The 21,037-nt window shown below is 43.8% G+C and overlaps 1 protein-coding gene across 12 annotated transcripts in view; it reads right to left on the bottom strand.

Moving 5' to 3' along the window:
* Nucleotides 1–512: 512 nt before the first annotated feature.
* Nucleotides 513–21,037, bottom strand: part of SYNGAP1 (synaptic Ras GTPase activating protein 1) — a 33,461-nt gene continuing 12,936 nt past the window's right edge. For 4 of the 12 annotated variants that reach the window (XM_051996390.1, XM_051996400.1, XM_051996399.1 and 1 more), the window contains 16 exons: nucleotides 20,939–21,030; nucleotides 20,438–20,559; nucleotides 18,377–18,530; nucleotides 18,133–18,231; nucleotides 15,878–16,507; nucleotides 15,536–15,680; nucleotides 15,156–15,300; nucleotides 13,563–13,799; nucleotides 13,189–13,390; nucleotides 12,754–12,932; nucleotides 12,237–12,278; nucleotides 10,772–11,846; nucleotides 10,334–10,507; nucleotides 8,211–8,422; nucleotides 6,958–7,048; nucleotides 513–2,496 (listed from right to left, as the gene is read on the bottom strand). In XM_051996390.1, coding sequence (XP_051852350.1) covers nucleotides 2,350–2,496; nucleotides 6,958–7,048; nucleotides 8,211–8,422; nucleotides 10,334–10,507; nucleotides 10,772–11,846; nucleotides 12,237–12,278; nucleotides 12,754–12,932; nucleotides 13,189–13,390; nucleotides 13,563–13,799; nucleotides 15,156–15,300; nucleotides 15,536–15,680; nucleotides 15,878–16,507; nucleotides 18,133–18,231; nucleotides 18,377–18,530; nucleotides 20,438–20,559; nucleotides 20,939–21,030 — 3,746 coding nt within the window. In that variant the 3' untranslated portion in view covers nucleotides 513–2,349. Of the gene's footprint in view, nucleotides 2,497–6,015; nucleotides 6,096–6,957; nucleotides 7,062–8,210; nucleotides 8,423–10,333; nucleotides 10,508–10,771; nucleotides 11,847–12,236; nucleotides 12,279–12,753; nucleotides 12,933–13,188; nucleotides 13,391–13,562; nucleotides 13,800–15,155; nucleotides 15,301–15,535; nucleotides 15,681–15,877; nucleotides 16,508–18,132; nucleotides 18,232–18,376; nucleotides 18,531–20,437; nucleotides 20,560–20,938; nucleotides 21,031–21,037 lie in introns of those variants that run through there. The other 8 variants (XR_007953464.1, XM_051996391.1, XM_051996396.1 and 5 more) reach the window with 8 other exon arrangements.

The following is a 21,037-nucleotide window of genomic DNA, read 5'->3' as shown; positions in this document are numbered from 1 at the left end:
GTCACATTTGAACTCAGGAAGATGAGTCTTCCTGACTCCAGATCAGGCATCCTATCCACTTTCCCACCTAGCTGCCCTTACCCAACAATAGAGAAAAAAAAACGTGGGGGTAATGTTTTTGAAAAATAAATTTATTGCAGCCCTTTATCCAAATATCAGTCATTCCTAGACCCCTACCTCTTGGTCAGTCTGGCCATCCTTGGCATTTGCCCTGATATATACAGGGCAAAGACAAGAAGTTCCATTAGAGGTAAGGCGAGTTTCAAATTTAGGGCAGGGAGACAGCCTAAAAAGAGACTCTTCTGGGTGAAAAGGGAGGATCCTTCTCCCAGAATGCCAGCCCTTAATAACATTAAAATTAATCAAGAGTAGTCAAGTCAGAGAACTTGTGACATTATAGAGGTGAAATAATGTAGCCAATGGCTCCCAGTCTTGCTTTCACTGAGGAGATCTCACTACTACTATGGGGATCCTGCATGGGTTGGGCAGGGAGAAAGTCAGGAGCACAGCAATAAAAGAACAATCTCCTTTTATTAAACATGATTTTCTGCTTCACCACACACTCCAGAAAAAAAGGAAATGGGGCTGGGAGTGGAAAAAATAGGCTAAAGGCAGGGATGGGGGTGGGGGTGTGTGTGGAGGGGAGGTGGTAAGATGGCTGTGGATGGATTTGGGGCATAGAATGAGAAAAAAAAATAACTGGAGGTAGGGCAAGTCTCCCACCCTTAGAAGGGTGAATGGGGAGCACAGGAAATTTTGTACAGAGGAATCACACCCCCCCCCAGCGCACGCACACACACACACACAAGCGCACACACACAAGCGCGCACACGCGCGCGCGCACATACACACACACACACATACATACATACACACACCCTGGATATATACAGTACAAACCCTAGATAATTACAACAGCCAGAGGGGACAGGAAAAGGGGCACTGAAATGGGGCCTAAAGTAAGGGAGAGCAAAGGAGATAAGGGCACAGGGATAAAATTTCACATATTTACAACTTCTATATACTATAAATTCGGCCCCGGCTTGTTATGTGAGGAGAGTGGAATTGTGGGAGAACTGTCCATACAAAAGAATAATATGGGTAGATGGGGCAGGGCAGTAGAGCAAGGGCCCCAATACCAAACAAAAGAAGAAAAGAGCAAGGCAGGGAGGGGGGATGGCAGTCAGGGGAAAGGGATACCAAAAAGGGGATTCCTCTCCTCCCCCATGGCCCACCTCCCCCAAAACCTCATCCATCCTACCTTTCCCATCCCACCAAAGAGATATGTACAGAGAGAAACACCGAAAAATTGTGGAGCTAGTGATAAGAGAAGGGGGAATGGGGAGGGGAAGAAGGAAGCCGAGCCCTGTCCCACCTCCCAAGGGGACAGAGACTTGGAAGGGGCCCCCCTATGCCACCCTACCCTTGGGGGAGAGAGACATGGCTTTTCCTAGATTAAATTTCCCCCCTCCCCCTGAGAGTAGAGACCAAGGGGAGGGAGACAGAGCAGGAAGGAAGGAGGAGAGATTTTAGGGGAGGCAGATAAATTGGTGTCCCCATAAACACACACCACCCTCAGAACCCCCAGATTCTCCCTGTTGCCTCAATTCTCCCACCCACCCACCCACCCACACACCAGGGGAGGCTGGGGCATAAGACCCCTCACCCCGCTCTGGGACCAGCCAAGAGCAGATCAGGTGTAGGAGGAAGGGGAGGAGACACCCATCCCCCCTGCCCAACCTCTCCTTCCCTGCCCCTAGAGGCCCCCTCCTCCCCATCTAGGGTCAAGGCAAGAGGGAGTAAGTTTAAGAAGAGTGGTGGAAGGAAAGGGAGTTTGTGCGTGCTGAGCCCCCCCCAGGCGCTCCTGAGAAATCAAAGGGGAGTAGGACCCCCATCTGGGGACCTTTCCCCAAAACAAGGGGGGCAGGGGAGGCCAAAATGGGGGGATGGGGGAAGTTAGATTGTCGGCTCTGGTACAGCTAAAAAATCACCCTGAAGTTGAGAGTTTGGAGGTGTCACATCCCCCAAGATGGGAGTGGGAACTGTCCCCCAGTGCTCAGGGGAATGGGAATGAGGCAGAAGATGGGGATAGCACCCCAAAGTGGGAAATGAGAGGTGAGGGCCCTCAAAGGAGGGCCTTGGGGAGACATACAAGAGGCATTGCCCCAGCAGAAAGGGAAGAAGAGTTTGAGGGTCCCCAGCTCCCTCTCCAGAAGAATGATAGGTAGGGGTGGAAATCATTCCCACAGAGAAGTCAGTCCCTTGGTCCCTCAGCGACATCTGGTCTCTGTGGTCCAGGGTTGAGGATGATAGCGGTAGGGTTGAGAGATGTCAATGAGGCTGGGTAGACTAGTGGTCCGTGGTGTTTCGGAACTCGCCGTTCTCTGTGATCTGCAGCCGGGGTGGGGGTGGTGGGGGTGGGGGAGCCAGGCCATTCCAGGGGGGAGCCAGCGTCACACGCGGGTTTGCTGGACCCAGGGTGGGAAGCTGCCTCTCCTGCAAGACAACAAAGAGGGAGAGCGCGGACTTATTGAGACGCTTCAAGGGGTTCTCATTTCTGTCCCACCAACCAACCTTCCCCAACAACTATGGCTTCCATCCCAACCCCAGTACTCACCCTCTGTTCCTCCCTCAGCCCTCCCCATGTATCTCATTTCTCACCTTCATCAAAGAAGCTGCATCCTCTGGGGGGTAGAGAGGGGATAGGAAGGTTTCCTTTCCCTTTCCTTCAGACCCACATTCCCCTGTGCAAGTTGAGGGCACTTAAACCAAGGAGTCAAGCAAAGAAACTAGCTCAGAGGAATAAAGGACTAATCAAGGACTCCCATCTAATGTAGAGAGTTAGGAATCACCAAGTAGCTTATAGAATACTAGATCTAGAGACCAGACAAAACTGAATTTAAATACCACCTCAGATACTAGCTGTGTGACCCCGGGCAAGTCATTTATTCTCCAGGCTTACCTCAGTTTCCTCATTTGTAAAATAACAATGATAATAGCACCTACCTCCCAAGATAGTTGTGAGGATTAAATATTTGTAAAGCCTTAAAGTACTATATAAAGCTATTTTTTAATCCTACCTCCTTAATAACTAACCTAACCTCCCCATCCTCACCTATTTCTCTTATCTTTGCCTGATGACATCCTGAATTATGATAGGAATTTTGTGACTAGGGAAAAAGGGAAGTATTGGGGGAGAAGAGGTTATAGAGGAGGTTATACCAAAAAAATTTCATTAATTTGAATTCCCACTGATCTGGGATTTGTGATATGAAGAAATCCTGAAGTTTACTTTTTTTTCATGAAGAAAGGGTGTGCTGAGCAAATTAATGGTAGAAATGTGACTAGAGGAGAGATATTTAACCTATAAAGAAGAACAAACTTTTCTTTCCTGTGTATTCATTAAATCAGGTTTCCTAAGAGCCTTAATTAGTTGCTTTAGTTTTAAATAACTCCATTTCTTTTAAATATTTATCACTCATTTATTCCAAAATAGGGAGGGTAGACTATGTGAAAAGGATTTGAGGAGTACAGTTCTATCTGAAAGAAATGATATTAAAATAACAAGAAAGAGGAGCTGTTTCCTCCTCATCCTTACATCAAAATGACTTGGGCCCTGGGCAGTAACTTCTTCCCCTACAATCTCTCTAGTTTCAGAACCTGAATAGAACTTATACTTTTCAAGTCCATCTTTCCTTCAGTTACTCTGCTTAGTCTTAAAATTAAAAAGAAATAGACACTAGATAGGTGATTTCACTAATATAGGGAGGTTCTGAATGAAGAGCCTATCCTTATCTCACTAAGGCATCAAGTGACTTGCCCAGGGTCAGACACTCAGTTGGATGTCAGGTAGGATTTGAACACTAGGCCTTTCTGGCTTCAATGCCTACACTCTCAGTCAAAGAGGGGCATCTAATTCCCAATCTTGCTTTTATCCTCCTGCTCCTATTTCTTTTTGTTTTGAAAGAATGAAAGAGCTGTCTCAAAATTTTCCTCTCTGATTCTTCCCTTTTTTTTCGTAACTGAAGTACAAAATGACTCACATTAATGACAGGGAAAACCATCACAGATAATCCAAACCCTGTGGTCCAAGTTAAATCTAAAATTATTTCTGATTGTCTTTGGTGAGTAAGATTTGGAATGTGAAGCTTATCTATTTCCTGAGGAATCGTAAAATTGAAGTGAAGATATATATTTAACTACTCCTTCTACCTGGAGATCAATTTTCCTTTTTGTACCCTAGGAACAAATAGCCCATCTCTTACAAGGCACCAATCTTTCATTCTAAACTGAGTTGTCCTCTCTTCAATTTGCTCTGTGTCTAGCATGCATTTTCTTGAAGGAGTTGTCAAAAGAAAAGAATAAAGTATTTTAGGGAATTCTGGGTGTTTGGGGAATGGGGCAGGGAGGAATCAGAATTTCCCTATCTTTCCTCTGGAGATTCAGCAGGAAATATCCTAGAGGCATGCCCCCTCTAAACTTCCATACACACAAATTTGGAAAGTAGATAAATGAGGTAGTGATCTGATTATTGACTTGATAAATCACCACAAGTTTTCTTTAAGTAGTGAGGTCCTATTTCACACTGTTGAATGTATGTATCATTTAGTAACTACCTGAGAGAAAAGGGGACCTGGCAGATAAAAGTTAAAATAATATAAGAATCTCACTATCTACTGTAGATAAATAAAAAATTAAAATATTTTAATTATCATAAGGCCAAAAGTTAACAGAACAAGTTCCCATTTGTTTTCATAGAATCATTGTTTTAAAGTTGGAAAGAGATCTCAGAAGAGAACTTAGAAGTTCCATTTAGCTCAACTCCATTTTATAGGTGAGGAACCTGAACTCAGAGAGAAGTGACTATTGCTATCACACAAAAAATTAAGCAGCAGAGCTGGGATTTGAACCCAGGTCCTCTGACACCAGATCTATCACTCTTTTCACTGGCTTTTCAGGTGCAAAACCTATTTATTTGTCTCTTATACAAAATATAGAGAATAGTAATAGGGCTACCAACCATTAAAGGCAGGATGCACTAGGCAAAAGGGAGGTTGGGTTTTTAGAAAGTTTTCTCTACCAGGTATTTCTACCAAGGAATAAATAAGATCTCATAGGGGACCTTCTTCATGTCTACAAATACCTACAAAGCCTATCTCAGCATTCTAGTATCTGTGAATAATTTCCTATCTAGACATTTGTCTTATACCACCCTTTCAAAATAACTTCTAGCAACACTTTATTTTGCTCTTGTATTGCTTGAACGCTCCCTGATTTAACTCTTAACTTCTAACACTCCACTTACACTGAGAAATTGAGTTGTAAATCTCAGATGCTTTCCACCCCTCACATTTAAGGAAGGAAGGAAGAACACAGAAGAAGGAGAGGGAAGGAAGAAGTGAGAGAGAGAGAGAGAAGAGTTTGGGAAGACACATATAGAAAAGGTAAAGAGAGAAAATATACGCCACCCCCCCCCCCTTCACCTACCTGCTGCAATTGACATGGTCCCTATGATGAAGAACCTTCTACCCCTCCAGTACTAGTCCCTATAACATTCTCCCCTCAGTATCTGCACTGGTGAAATGGGGGGTGACAGATGTCAATGGGGGAGGTAGGCAAGGAAAGGGAATTAGGTTCAGAAATGAGGTGGCAAGGGAAGGGCTACCTTTTGTGTGGGGAAAGGGGATTCTCTCTAGGGTTGTGTAGGGGGAAAAGGGGGAAGATTACTGAATATGTCAAGCAAGTATTTATGGATGTTTTATTTCTGTGAATGCTACTAGAGAATTATCTCTGGGAAAGCATTTTGGAATTTTTTTTGATTGGATATCTGGATTTATCAATGAGGAATGTGAAGGGCATTCTTTTTAGTATCTCAGGAGGGTTAAATATCATGAGGAAAAATTTCTGTGGATGTGAACAAATCTAGAGAGAAGGCCCTCTATGTGGAGGGCAGGTATGCTATGTGAGTGAGAAGGGTCTCTGTGGGAGTGGAAAGAAGTGGGCTTCATGACCAACCTGCTGTGGTCCGGAGTCACCTCCCCCTGTGTCCTCCGCCAGTAGCCAAAGGGGAACCAGGAGAATTACCTGATGAGGAGCTGCAGGGGGAGAGAGTGGGGTCATGGGGTCAGGGATTAGGAACCTGAACTGCTGGGCCTGGGGGGCAGAGGTATCAGGAATCAGACAGAAGTCAAGTGGGTAGAAAGATGGAAAGTCAGGGAGAATAAGGTAGAGATGGGAGGAGGTAAAAATGTCAAGATGAAAGAAAGATTAGAGGGTAAATGGGAAAAACCTGAATAGGCCTGGGGAGAGGCTGGAGAGATCAATGAGTAGCAAATAGCTAAGATAGCAAATGCAAAGATAGCAAAGTCCGCCAGTAATAAATTAGGGCCAAAGGGATGAATGATCCCAGGGCATCATTATACTCTCAGAGACTCTGGGAAAGGAGTATGATTATATTTAAATGCTACTTTCAGAGCAGCTGAAAGAGAATGTAGACATTGGGAGACATCAGGTAGCCAGGGCAAACAAATTATGAGAGGGATTATTAATCCCACAGAGAACTTCTAACTCCAAAGCATCATTTGCTACATTCTCTCCTATTACAGGGAATTATAATTTCTATAACCCTTTTTCATAGAATAGCTCCAAGAAGGCAGAATTTTCCATCTCTGGTGGGGACAGTAATATTAGGGACATGAAAGAGGGGTCTGGGATATAAAAAAGGAGAGGAAAGACAGGAAGGGTCAGAGTACTGATAGTGGATAGATGTTACTGGAAGTGACTAGGGCACAGACAATGGAATGAGAATGGGGTCAACTGGAGAATTCATTAAGAGCACTGGGCACAGATGAAAGTGGGATGACTAGGATGAGTTCACAGGTGGCACTGGGAGCACAGAGGACAGTGGGATGGATGGGGATGGGACACGGAGAAGATAAATGACATTGTAATTTCCACCTGAGCGTCGAGCAGCCTCTTCTTGGGCTCAGGCAGTGGTTCAACCATGGCGGGGTGGTCCCGGCGCAGCTCCTCCTCCACCAGCATCAGCCTGAAGGGACGGGCTTCAGTGGGGTTAATGGGGGGCAGGGTGCTCATATCCCACCTAAATCCCTCCCTCAGAAATATTTACTTCCTCCCACTCCCTTAGAAATATCTATTGCCCTCAATAACATTCAGAAACCATTTATGCAACCTTTATTATTCCTCCCCAAGAACTATAATTATTTGTAAACATTTCACAACCATCTCCTAGTAGTTCCCTGTTAACTATAAACAATCAAAGACTAGATAACTATTCATCTGGGATGTCATAATACTCATATCAGGCAGAGAAAATGACTTCTTAGGTCCTTTGTAACTCTTGATATGCTATGAAACTATAATCCCTTGCATGTCCCTTCTGGTAATCACTTTATACTATTGACTCACTACAATTCACTCCATTATCTTTCCTCTAGCTTTAGATAACTATACTCACCTAGGATTTCCTCTGAATGGAACTACTACTCTCCTCTCAAAGACCCCTTATACTGAAGCCAGCTTCGCTACCCCCTGTCCAGAAGCATTTTTTTCCCCACATCTCCATTATCAAAATACCTTGCCCCAAGAATATCCTCTCTAATTTCTTAAACCTCAGCTCCTACTCCTACTCTTCTAGTCTGGCGAGGGTTCCCAAAGATAATCTGAGGTTCATAGGGTTCTCTTTACTGAGAGCATCTACTACAGCAAGGTTCAGTGCCTCTGGCCTGAAAATACTTGTTAAGGATAAGAAATCATTGTTTGAGGTTGGGAGAACCTTTCTGAGAGTGGATTGTCTTACTCCCCAGAAACGGGGAAAGGTGGGATTTCTGAGGTTTGAGAATTCTTGCTAAGGCTGGGAGAAGACATTAATGAACAGGTTTTGATTAGGCAACACTAGGAAACTGTCTAAAGGTACAAAAATAAATTCCATAATACTATAGGGGTGAGAAGTTAGGAAACATCTTTCTCCTGGAAGAACGATCATCCCTAGGAAGAATTCTTCATTTACGTTCGGTAGTTTTCCTTTAGAAAAGAGAGGTAACTCTTTTCCAAGTGTGAGAGATAATTGTGTTTGGGACATCTCTGTCCTCTGGTGTGAACATGACTTTTTGTCCTCTCAAAGGGCTAAATTTAATTCCTTTCTTCAATCACACTCCCTGTGACCCTTCCCTTCCCAGGCCGCCCCTCACCTGCCAATGATGCTCTTAATCTGTGAGTCTTTCTCCACTTGCTGCTGCCTCAACCTCTTCTCACTTTGCTCCAGCCTTGCCTGATACTGCAGCAGAATCTTGCTAGTCTGTTCCTCCTGGGACAGCAACCTCCGTTCATACTCTTCCAGCTTTCGGTTGGACATGTGCAGTCGCTCCTTCAGTGAATGGATCTCCTCCTCGTACTCCTTCACCTGCCCGCCGGGCACACCACCCCGCACTGTGAGGGACAGCTCTGACCCTGACCCAACCATGGATTCCTTTTCCCTCCCACTAAATCATTTAAACACTGCTACACTACAGTTAGAAAAAAGTCCACACCCACTGTTTTCAGTCCAGAAACTGATTATCCAGAAACAAGGATCTCATTTCTTAATCTGCTAAATACACATATACCCTTGTTTCTCCTATTAGGGAAAGATCCTGACCACCCTGATGTCACACATCTAGTAAATGAAAACAGATACCCAGCAATGATCTCATAGATGTACATAAAGGAACATAAACATGTATACATTCAGACACATATGTATACATACTTAGAGAAACAGAAATGTACCTTTAGATTTATTTGGAATTTTAGAATCTTTCAATCTAATCTAAACTCCTTTTCCAGGAAGTCAAAGACTATTCCCAATTTTTCCTAACTTGCCTCATTGCCCTAGGCCCAGAATACTTGGAAGATAGGAAAAGATAAAAGTCAAACATAGACTCTCTTATCTGGGCTGTCTCCTTCCCCAGAGATATCAGGAATTAGGAGTCCATTATTCCTCCATTCAAATCAGGTCTGAGGCTAGGAAATGAAGCTTTCACATAGCTCAATTTTTCTCAATATTGAAAATGTTCCCTAAATATTGTTTCTCAAAGAAGGACCTTCTTCACTGCCCCTCATCTCAGTTCTCTCTAACATGTAAAAAATATTTTGGGTTACACTTCTACCATTTGACCTGTCTTTACTGGAAGGAGTTAGAATTGCAAATTGCCCCCTTGGAGACTGCCAAGATTGTTTCAGGGAAACCTTCCTGATTAATTCTTGTTGTTCTGCTCTTGTTCTCCATTCTGCTTCAGTCCACAATCTTCCTTCTCGTTAATCTTCTTTATTATGAAGTTCTCCCAGCCCTCACCTTCCCAACCTCCCAAGCCTCACTCTCCTGGGCCTTTTTCCTACAGAAGCCTCCCTGATTAGTGCTATCTAATTTTCAACATAATCCTTGACAACACCCCATCAGCCCTTTAAAATGAAAAACATATCTGTCATTTATCGTACATCAATTCCATTGTCCATATGAAGCAGTAACAATATAGAACAAGGTAATTCAAATATATTGTATATTTTGAATGCTTAAAAAATATTAAGAGGTGGGAGAAATTTCCTTCCCTGAGCACAAATTTACTTAAATTTTAAACCTAGGATTTTAAATTGTAAATTAAACCTAAGATAATCCACAAAATTAATAATTTTCAAGATAAAAAAACTCAAGACTTGATTGTATATTTTCAATTGTTTACACAGATTACCAGTTTAAAGTGGAGACTCCAAAAGATAAGGAGTCTGACTTTCTAATTTTACAGATGAAGAAACTTGAGGCTGAATAAAATAATATGTCTGCTGTTACACAGATAATAAATGTCAGAAGTAGGATCTGAATGAACCCAGGTCTACCTGAGTTCAATGCTTCCGCTACCATATTATTCTACCTACATGTCCTTCCACCTATCACCTCCTTCCTTTCTTTGGCACTCTTCAAAGGTAGGAGATAGGTCCCTTACTAAATTGGGAACTTCCTATATGTAAGGATCATGTTTTATCATCAAACAAGAAACTTCCCAAGTATTAGAACTGTGTCTCTTTAAGCTGGGAATGTCCTGAAAGCAAAAGATTTTATTTTTTTCTTTACTTAACTCCTAAAACACTCAGTCCAAAGCTCTCCTTAGGTTACATATAACCTTGTCCTGCCTAAAAATGATAAGTTTCTGATGTGTATAATGGTGTTGGTTCAGGAAGACAGCAGCAGCTAAGAGAGTAGATAACAAGAAATGCTAGTGGGAAGCTCAAAGAAAGGTCCACAAAAATAGAGAGATCTGAGATGGGGGAGGAGGCGTACCCTATCCAGTCGGCTTTCATCCATAGACTTGGAGTATTCCTTCAGCTTGTACTCTTCTCGTTCAATGTGTGCACTCTCAATATCAGCTGACAGGTGAGGCATGTTGGAGACCCAAGCAACTGTCCGTTCTGAGGCTGGCATCGTGGGGTTCAGTGTGGATGGTGTCTGAGAATGCTGGAGTGTAATGAGAACAACACAAGGGGAAAATATGGAAGAAACAAAAAATGAGTAAAAAACAAGAATACATAGCAAAAGAAGCACAGCTAATTAGAGATGAGATAAATATGTGATTTCAAATACAACCCCAGACTCTCCAAATAATCTACCCTTTTTCAAACCTATACTCTCAGCTCTAACTTCCTGGTCTTAGTTGTTTCCTTCCCTCTTTCTCCTTGCCCCATACATTTGACTCACCCAATTACCCTTTTGTGCCCTCACCTGTTTAGTGATGGAGGGCTTAAGCCCCCCTCCCCCTCCGCTGCTGCCCCCACTGCCCCCTCCTCCTCCTCCCTCCTTGCTGAGGCTCTGTTGTCGGGAACGGGCAGGACCATAACTGGGTTCTGGTGACTGCAATAAATTTCCACTAGATGGTCGGGGCTTCTGGGCAGCGCTGACTGTCAACTGCTGGGATTTGCCCCTCTGCAGTGGGGGTTGCTGTCCCCCTCCTCCTCCTCCTCCTCCAGAGCCCCCTCCTCCGGGACCTGGAGGGGCTGGCCTCTGAGGACCTATGGTGATCTGGGGTGGGGACAACATGTGCTGGAGGTTGTCCTGGAGCGAGAGCTGCCGTCGAGTGAAATCAGTGCCTGAAGGACCAAACTCATCACTGTAGCTGTGGCTATGCAGGATAGAGGCAGCAGGTGGCTTGGGAGCCCCAGAAGAGAGATCCTCACTCTTGCTGTAGCCATGGAAAGGAGCAAAGGTGTCCCCAGGGGGCTCCCCACCTCGGTGGTGGTGCTGGTGATGATGATGGTGGTGGTGATGAGAAGAGGCTGGACCATGGCCACTCCCTCCTCCATGGCCCCCTGGAGGGCCAGGACCATCAGCTGCCATGTGGAAGAGTGGGTTCTGGAAGGACAGTGGGATGCGCAACTGCTGAGCAGGGACACCATCAGTGGTGACACCCATCTGGCTCAGTCGAAGGCCAGCAGCTGTAATAGAGGAGCCACTGCCTTGGGAAAGGCGCCCAGCAGGTGCAGGCCGAAGCCCAAGGGCAGCAGTGAGGGAAGCCTGACTAGAATGCAGAAGGTCTCCAACAGCAGCCAAGTTGGAAACACTGCTGCTATTGAGGCGACCACCTGGTCCATCACCCTGTAGATCCAGCATTGATACACTTTTGTTGACACTTAGCATCTTCTGTTCTGGCTCAGTGATGTCTGAGCTACTTGTGCAGTAGGCTGGGGATGATCGAGCCAAAGGTGGACGGCTCACAAAAAATAGGTCCTTCCCCCCTCCAGGGGCTGGTGGAGGGGGTTTCTCCTTGGTTGGGGAGGGGAGACGGGCCATGTCCATGGAGCTGTAAAAAGATAGGGAAAGGGACGGGGAAAGATCAAGACAGATAGTGAGTCCAGGGTACCAGAAGGAGACATCCCAAAATGACCCAAGCAAGGATACTCATGGGGAGAAAAGGGAAAATCTAGGGAAAAGAAGTAGAGTTAGGGAAAGGGACATGGGGAAGAGGGGGATGAGGAACTAAAGGAAAAGACACTAGAAGGAGAGAAATGGGGAGAGAATAGGGAAAATAGAACCTGGGAGAGGGGACAGTGGGAAAAAAAGAAGAAAAGGGCAGATCTGAGGGAAAGGAAAAGGAACCAAAGGGTAGATATGGAGGAGATGAGGGGGTTTCAGAAGGAAGGAAAGAGGAAAGGAGAACAGGGACAGGGGGAGGGAGGAGAGAGCCCCTCACCTGTTGAGGCCTCGAACCATGAAGGACTGAAGGTCGATGGAGCTGGAGAGAGATGGATAGAGGAAGACATAGATGGAGAGAGGGAGAGAGGAATGAGCACAGATGCATAGTGGGAGAAGGGATGAAGGGATGGGCATGTATGGACAGAAGGAAAGTGATGGGTAGAAGGACAAGTATGGATGGACAGAGGGAGAGATAAATCAGAAATAGACTGCTTACTCCTCCCTCCAGTTAGGGTTGATTCCCACCCATGCCCCAGAATTTGGTAGTCTCACATTCTAAGTCTTTATCACTTAGGATTCCTACCACTGAAAGCTCTTTGTATCAATGAGTATATCAGTCTTTATCTTTTTCTCTAACACAAAGTAGCTCTATCAAGCACAGGAATCTGGGATACAGGGAAGGAAGGGGTTTTCCCTCTTTCCTAGTTGTACATTTAGTCAGTACTCCAGAAAGGACTTTGATGGAGGGATCCCTAGAAGGTAGAAGATGAACAACAGAGGATTAAGTTTCTCACCTATTGAGGTCCCTCATCATGTAGCCCTGTAGCTCAGCGGATGGTCCACGAAGTACCATAGGCTTAGCCTGTAGTCGCTCCCCTTGACGACTGGGCTGCCTTTGGATATGAGGATTCCTCAGTGCTAAGCTTATATCATTCAAAAGGCGTGGCAGGGGGCCCAACTTCAGGAGTGCCTCCTAAAAGGATAATGGGAAGAAGTTAACATGTTTTAAGAGTATCTCCTAGATTGGGAAGGAGCATCTATAACCATATAAGCTTTGGCTTATTTTTTGGCTTATATTTAAAAGACTCAAGACATAGGTATTGAGGATGGGGGATAGGAGTGAGATTTAGAAAAAATCTGTGCCTAAGGATTAGGTAGTCTCTGGAGTTAAAGGTGTATTAGAGATAGCAAATATATCTGGAAGGAACCTTGAGGTGAAAGTCTCTTACCTTACTCAGCTGCGGCAACACTTCCCAGAGCAAGGCATGCAATGTGGAAAGCTCACGACCCAGGTCAATGTATCCTTCAAAGCTGCTGCTATTGGTGAGTGTATCCAGATTGGAAATCTCATATAGGAACTGTTGCATGGATCCCCATTCTAGCTCCAGGAATTCATTCATAAATGCCAGATACTCCTCCTTTGAGCCAAACCTGGCCAAAAAGTCAAGAGTTGGGGATTTATACACACATACTCACACACTCCTATAATCTATAATCTGTCTCAGGGATTTTGTAGGTACAGAATCTGTCAGAATCTGGGTTTCCCCAATGGTTCCCTGATGGGTCATGGTTTCTTTTCCCTCCCTTGTGAAATGTCTCTCACTTGGTAAAGTTAGCCAGGTTTTGTATGACCTTGGCGATGAGGGTAAGGGTACGTGACGTCTGCTCGTCAGGATACTCCTGCATAAGGCCAAAGAGGCTGGGGGACATGACAGCTGGGCACAAGAAGCGTAGAAAAAGTGAAGCACTGATCAGCCTGTCAGCAATATCTTCTCGGCCCCGCTCCGCACATCGAAGTCGCCATGATGCAAAGACTTCTTTCAGTTCCCTCGGGAACACACTGGGGAAGGGGAGAGGAGACAGAGAGAAAGAGAGAGAGAGACCGGGACTGAGTCCCAGAGACCCCTCAGGTCCCAAGGAACATGCTGAGGGGGGGGAGACAAATAAGGGGAAAGACAGGAGGGAAAGACAGAGAGGGAAAGGAGAAAGAAGCATAGGGTGCAGAAGAAAAAGAGATAGGGTGGGACAAAGAAGAAAGAGGAAAAATGGAAGTGAGAAAAAGAGATAGGTATAGAGAGGTGAGTAGGAAAAAGAGAGACAGAAAAGTATGTGAGATAAAGCAAAGGGAGAAAATGGGGAGGACAGAAACACAACACAAGATGGAGACAAGAATGAAATAGAGAGGGGGAGTCACTTAATAAAATACAAAGTGCTTAGATAGCCAACTCTTTTGGATTACAAGGAAATAAGAATAAGTAGTCTCAAAGTTTAATCTACGAAGCTCTGAAACAAACCAAGGCTTTTTCTTTCCTCCACCCTGTCCCATTCCATGAACACTTCAAAATCAACATTTCTAAAGCCAGATTAATCATCTTAAAAAAAAAATTCAAATCAGCAGCTTCTTTTCTTGATATCCCAATTTCTGTTAATGGCACAATCATTCTCCCAATCATTCAAGTTTTAGACCCATAAATCTTTGATTCCCACCTATTTCCTATAAGCAGCCACCAAATCTCAGTTCCTTCATAACCTATCTCACATCTGTTCCTTCTTTTCCATTCACAATGATACTCTTTAATTCAAACCCTTATTGTCTTGTGAATTTTACAATAGTCTCTTAGTTGGCTCTTACTACCTCATGTCTCCCCATTCCACCTGAATCTATGCACCAAAGACAGATTAATCTTGCTAATAATGCAGTGCTTTGGTCATGTCCTTAGCCTGCTCAAAATTCATTAATATATCTCCACTTTACCTACTGAGTGAGGTTCAAACTTCTCTCCAGGAAGTCAAGGCATTCCACACTGCTCCAGCTATCTTCCAGATGTGTTCTCTAATACTCCAGCCCAACAAGTTTACTTATTGCTCCCCAGGCAGACCTCTTTGCCTTTCCCAACCTCCATCTATGGAAATTACCATTCTTCAAAACCCAGGTTAAATTCTACTTCCTTCATGAAACTTTTCCTTATCACTCTATCCAAGAAGTGGGCTCTGAACTCCTAGAGTATTTTCTTTGTGCCATACACATAAACACTGTTGTTGCTTTGTTTTATAAAATTTTCTGAACTTGGATTTTCCTTAAAATTCTTGGGGGGCAGGTATCATTTCTCATATAACTTTGTTTCCTTCATTTGCTCAATATGTGCCAAATGAAATTTTCTCCCTTCCCCACCCATACCAGTACCCCAACTCTCACCAGTGGGAGTTGACCACCTTGCAGAGGGCCAACTCACAGCACATACGAAGGTTGGCCTGATGCTCAGCCAGACTAGATGCCGTGCATTTAATGGGGTCGACCTCACAGTTCTCCTCAGACTCATACAGAGCTCGGATGAACTCTCCTATGAGACACACCATGTAGGAAAGATCACAATATCCAAGATGAGAATAGAGCAAAGTATCAAGGCTAAATAGGTCAAAAAGTCAAATGGGTTAGAGGCTGGGGTCCTGGAGGATCTGAGCTAGCAAAAGCTTATAATGATTATAGTTGGGAGATTAGGACTGTGAAAGAGAAGGTTTAGGATCTGGAATTAAGTAAATATGTCATGGGCTGGGTTTTGGAGCTAAACACCATACCAATGGCATCCTTGAGGTATTTCTGTCCAATCAGTCTCAGATACTCTTCTATGGCTTTAGTAGCAAGTGTGTTCTCTCGGAATATGAGGTGCTCTCGTTCCAAGAACCTGTCCACCTCTGTCATGGCCATGTCAGAAAGGAAATCCTGAGTACCAAAGAAATAAAAAGTCAGTCTGAAAAAATGATACAATCTCTGATCCCTCAATCTAGCTCTGCAAAATGACATTTGTGAAGGCAAAAGCCTCCTTTCCCTTAATACCAGCCTCTCCTTTTCTACTCTCTTTATTCCCAGATGTCCTAAGAATTTCTCACTTCCCCTTTCCATTTTGGCCCAATCCTTACCTTAGCCTTGCCTGTACTCTGCAGAATGTGCACCAGGGCACAGGCCACCTCTTCTTTGCCCTTAACACCCAATGCAGGCTCTAGTACAGCACACAGCATTCGATAGTGATTAGTGACATACTCAGCAAATTCTTTATACAGCTCCATGGGTAGGATGCTCATTGTCTGATAACGTGCTTTCAGTCGAACAGCAGGGCAGCCTCCTTTGCCTTTGCCCCCTGAGCCACCTCCTGAACCTCCTCCCCCACCAGAACCACCTCCAGCCCCTCCAGAGCCACCACTGCCTGCTGGCTGGCTAACAGGAAACCACTGCTCAGTGAAATGTCGGCCAGCCAAGCTGGCCACAGGCACGGACACCAGGCCCACATAGCCTGCTTTGTCTTTCTTGCGTTTTTTGTCTGAGTCACGATAGAGGTGCAGTCGAAGTGAGCGCACAGCTGGCAGGTTGTTGAACTCAAAGTGTTCACCCCAGAAGACTGTATCACCAGCAGCTGCCCGAGGCTTGGAGGTGGTTCGAGCATACAGCATATCATCCAGGCACAGTTCACAATAATAACGCTTCTTGGGGGGCAGTTCCCGGGCTTCTATGATCCATAGTTTCAAAACATTGTCTACACGCCGGCTATTGTCCTGGCATGATGATAGAGAAATATGAGACAAAAGAAATGGGATTAAGAGTCAGAAACACCAAAAGAGAAAGAGGGTCAGGAAGAAAGATAAAGATAGCAAGACAAATCACAAAGCTAGGAAGAGGAGTTAATATTGCTTGATGACAAAATCTGGATTTAGAAAAACTAGGATAAGCAGAACTTATGGCTCTAACCAAAGAGAATTTAGTATGGGAAAATGTAAAATCCTACATTTAGATTTTTAAGAATCAGTTATAAAGGGGCAGCTAGGTGGCGCAGTGGATAGCACATCAGCCCTGAAGTCAGGAGGACCTAAGTTCAAATTTGACCTCAGACATTTAACACTTTCTAGCTGTGTGACCCTGGGCAAGTCACTTAACCCCGATTGCTTCAAGAAAAAAAAAAAAAAAGAATCAGTTATATAAATGTAGGATAGATTTGACAACAATTCATATTAAAAAAAATAGACAAGCAAAAACCTGAAGTTTTAGTTAAGTCTTATTTCAGTAAAAGTCATACTTATGACACAAGTATTTAATAAGAAACTATTATGATGTTAGCCAGTTTGTCAGATTAAAGGAAGTATTGATCAGAACATTCCTAGAATATTCCTGTTCAGTCTGGTTGATATTACTGACTAGAGCTTCCAAAAAAGGGTAATCTGGAATTGACAAATAGTGTATTATGTATTACAATGATAAAACAGTTGGGGAATTAAATATATTTAAGCTGAATAAAAAAAGACACAAATATTAAATTTTTGAGCTGGAAGGAACCCTAAGGTTCAGTAAGTCCAACTCTCTCATTTTACAGATGAACAAACTGTGAGGCCAAAGAACTGAATTGTCTCATCCAAAGTCAAAGTTCTTGGTAGCCATAGTTTGGGCTCCAGGTTTCCTACATTGCAGGCCAGTGCTCTTTTTATTATATTGTGCAGCATGGTATCTTCAAAAATTTGAAAGACTCATTCAAAAAATGGAGTAAAATCATTCTGTCATTCTATCTGTTGTTCCAAATGGCAGAACAAGGACAAAAGTTACAAGGACATAGATTTTTTTTTTTATTTAACATAGAAGACATAGATTTAAAAAAATAATTATAGTTGCCTTATAATAAATGTATTAACATCAAAGTGATTATCCACAACTAAAGAGTGTTCAAGCAGAAGCTAGATCATTCATCTACTTGATGTGATACAGTGAAAAGGCCAATAGCTTTAAAGTCAAGGGACTTTGGTCTAATCCTATCTGTTATTTACACCTGTGTGATCCTGTGACAAATAATTTAACCTCTTTGGACCTCAGTTTCTTCATCGGTAAAATAAAGGGTTTGGGCTAAATAGATCATAAGATACATTTCAGCTCTATATCTATGGATCCTACTTTTGTTGCAGAACCAATTTCTGCATTAGGAGGAAAGTTAAACTACAAGGACTATGAGGTCTAAGAGACTATAGTTAAACAAAGGCTGGGGGCGGAGGAGGAGTATTGACTGGAGACAAGGACATAGGAAAAAGAGATAGAAGATCCAGAGAAAAATGATATTCTTTTCCAACATCCTTGATTTCTCCTCTTCTCCTGTATTTATTTTTCTTCCTACCTAGTACTCTAATTTTCTTCTCAATACCTTGTTGGGTTTCACGGCCCTCTGCAGATTTTCTATCCATTTGTCTCTCTCCGCTGCAGAGCGACAGGCAAAACACTTAGTCCCTGATGATGTTGTCACCTGGAAGAGCACACAGTATAGACAGGTAAGATTTCAAATGGAAGAGAGGCCACAGCAGCTTTCTACTGTTTTTCCTCTGATTCTCTAATATAACCCTATATCTTCTTTTTTGGTTCCCTTCCACAACCCATTTTTTGACTACCACCTCAAAGCAGAACTCTTGGCCCAGGATAGAGCTGTGCACAGGCTTGATGATAGAGTCTTCATCTAGGTTGAGCTCCAAGGCTTCAGCTGCACTGCTAGGACTCAGCAAGGACTCATGGGAGTGGGATTCTTTAAAGCTTTGCATCAACCGGGCCCTAGATAAGCAGTGGGAAGGGATATAGAATTGAAACACACAATAATTTCTTTTTTCAACTAACTCTCTACTTATATATGTTATCCCTATTCCTTACTAAGAGATATAGATACTCAAGAACATAGATAAGAGATTAGTCTCAGTTTCATCTAGTCTTTGGGAAATGGAGATGGGAAGGATGGAGGAAGGGTGAAACTCTTGAGATGTTATAAAAATCCCTATATCATGAGAATCTTTGAGATCTGAAGGGGGAGGGTGTCTCAAAACATGCCATTATATATACACTGTCTTAAATACATAGCTGGACACTGGTAGAAAAGAGAACAAGATAATATTTGTTTAAAAGAGAATTGGGGGTGAGAATGGACCAAATTGGGGATGAGAATGGACCAAAGGTATTGTGATCTTAGAAACAAAATTTCAATTCAGGAAGAGTTAAGAGCTAGAGAAATTAAGGGAAAGGGTGCTAAGAAGATACAGGAAAAAAGAGGAAGGAGACTGACAAGCCAACAAAAAAGAGCTGACATCTGGGCAATGAAGAATTCAGAAGTTCTTTTCTTGGATGAAAATTAATTTGGAGAAAAAAATAGGAGAGAAAAAAGAGAGATGGGAAGAAAAGATGAAAGAGGGAAAATGGGCAAATAAAAGGAAGAAAATTTAAAAAATAGTAAGACAGACAGGTAACAAAAATGAAGAATGGAAAGAAAGAATAAAAAACAAAGGCTATAGAAGAGATTAATTTGAAAAGAGAAATGGAGACATAGAAGAACAATGGAATGATGGAGATTCAGAAATAGAAGATGAGAGAAGAGAAGAAAGAAATGGAGAGATAGGACAAATTCATATTCCATGTTCCTCCTGAAAATGGCAAATAATAAAAAGACTCCAGATACTAGAACATGAGGACTGTGGATGGAAAGGGAAAGAGTGGAGAGTCAGAGAAGAGGGAGGGGGGAACTCGGGTGTGGGAGCCTCCTTGAGACTATTTATAGCAGCCTCGTCATCTCGGGTCTGGCTGCCGTCAGCATCAAGCTCCCCCGGCCCCCCCACCCCGCCCCCGCGGCCAGGAATACCATGCCCTCACCCCCCATTGGCCCTAAATCCACCCTTTTCAGCCTAAGGGGGAGGGGAGAGTATGACTCACTTTATCCAAATCTCTATTTGACCAACCCTGGGGGTGGCTAGACATGGGGGAAGGGTAAGATAGGGCTCTCTCATAGAGGGTAGGAGGGGTTGTGGGGAAGGAAGCAAGGTAGGAAGAGAGATTCCAAGGAATGGAGACATACACTGGTAGATTATCCCCTCTCCCAACTTTGTCAAAAGTAGCCCTATTCATCTATATATTTATCTCTAAATTCCGTCCCTTCCCTGTTAACCTATATCGTCTCAGTCTTATCTCTTCTATCTAAACATCCCCCCAGAAAATTTAGCCAAAAAAAAAAATCATATCTACTGGCCTTACCTTGTCCAGCCCCTTCTGTGAATTTTCCATCTCATCTTCATTCTTTTCTGTCCCCATATAGATTCCTCACAAATTCAGTCTCCCCCTTCCCTTTTAACCATCTGTATGACACCCCAGCCCATCTCATCCACTCTATTTCATACCTTCCTTCTACAACCTGTATATTCTGTTTAGCCTCACTTCTGTTCTTCTGAAACCTATATAGACAAATTAGATTTCTCTTCCCATCTGACAACATATATTACCACCACTATCTCCCAGATCACTGTCTACCTATGTAACTAAACACCCCACTTTTGCTATGTATACCTTTAGTATTTTCTCCATTCCTTTTGACCCATAGTAATCTTCCCCTATAACTGTTAACTTGATTTTCCTTAGAATCTCAACCATCTGCCTCCACAATCTGCCCCCTCCCACAATATCATGAACCCTAGCCACTGTACCGGTCATGGTCAGCGCTTCGGAATCGAGGCAGGATCTGTCGAAAGCTGCTAGTCCGGTCAAGTTTGGGCTGCGATTTTGTGCGTTTAATGGAGCTTTTCAGCCTTCGACTCAGGAAGCCTTGCTGGGGGTGGGGTGGGGGGATGCAGAGATTGGGATTGAAAGGGGAGGGGAGAGAAAGGCAAGGTCAGCAGAGCCCGCCCATTTCAACAACTAGGGAGAGAAATCTTGGGAATGAATCGGAACCTTAAAAGGAAAAGAACATCATGTCTGCTCACAGTTCCTATTCACATATAACAGCCAAGAGAAAATGGCAAGGCTGGTCAAAGAAGCACGGGACAGAGTTGAAAAGAAGGGATGTGGAAGAGGTGGAGACACAAGACAAGACAGACACACACTTTTCCCTGCCCCCTTTTCCAGAAACCACAGATACCAGCTAAGACTGAGGGGGAAGGAGAGACTAGTTGGAACCACATCTGGCAGGGGTGCAGTCACTCACTCACCGAGGGCCGGAAAGGGGCTGCGGGGGCGGCCTCCATGCTGTATTGCTTCCCTCCAGGAACGCTCTTCCTCCTGGAGCGGCCCAGGTGGTATTCTGAAGG

This window comes from Antechinus flavipes, chromosome 4 (genome assembly GCF_016432865.1).
Source record: "Antechinus flavipes isolate AdamAnt ecotype Samford, QLD, Australia chromosome 4, AdamAnt_v2, whole genome shotgun sequence".
In the NCBI taxonomy this organism is placed as follows: Eukaryota; Metazoa; Chordata; class Mammalia; order Dasyuromorphia; family Dasyuridae; genus Antechinus; species Antechinus flavipes.
This window is presented reverse-complemented; position numbering and strand designations above follow the sequence as displayed.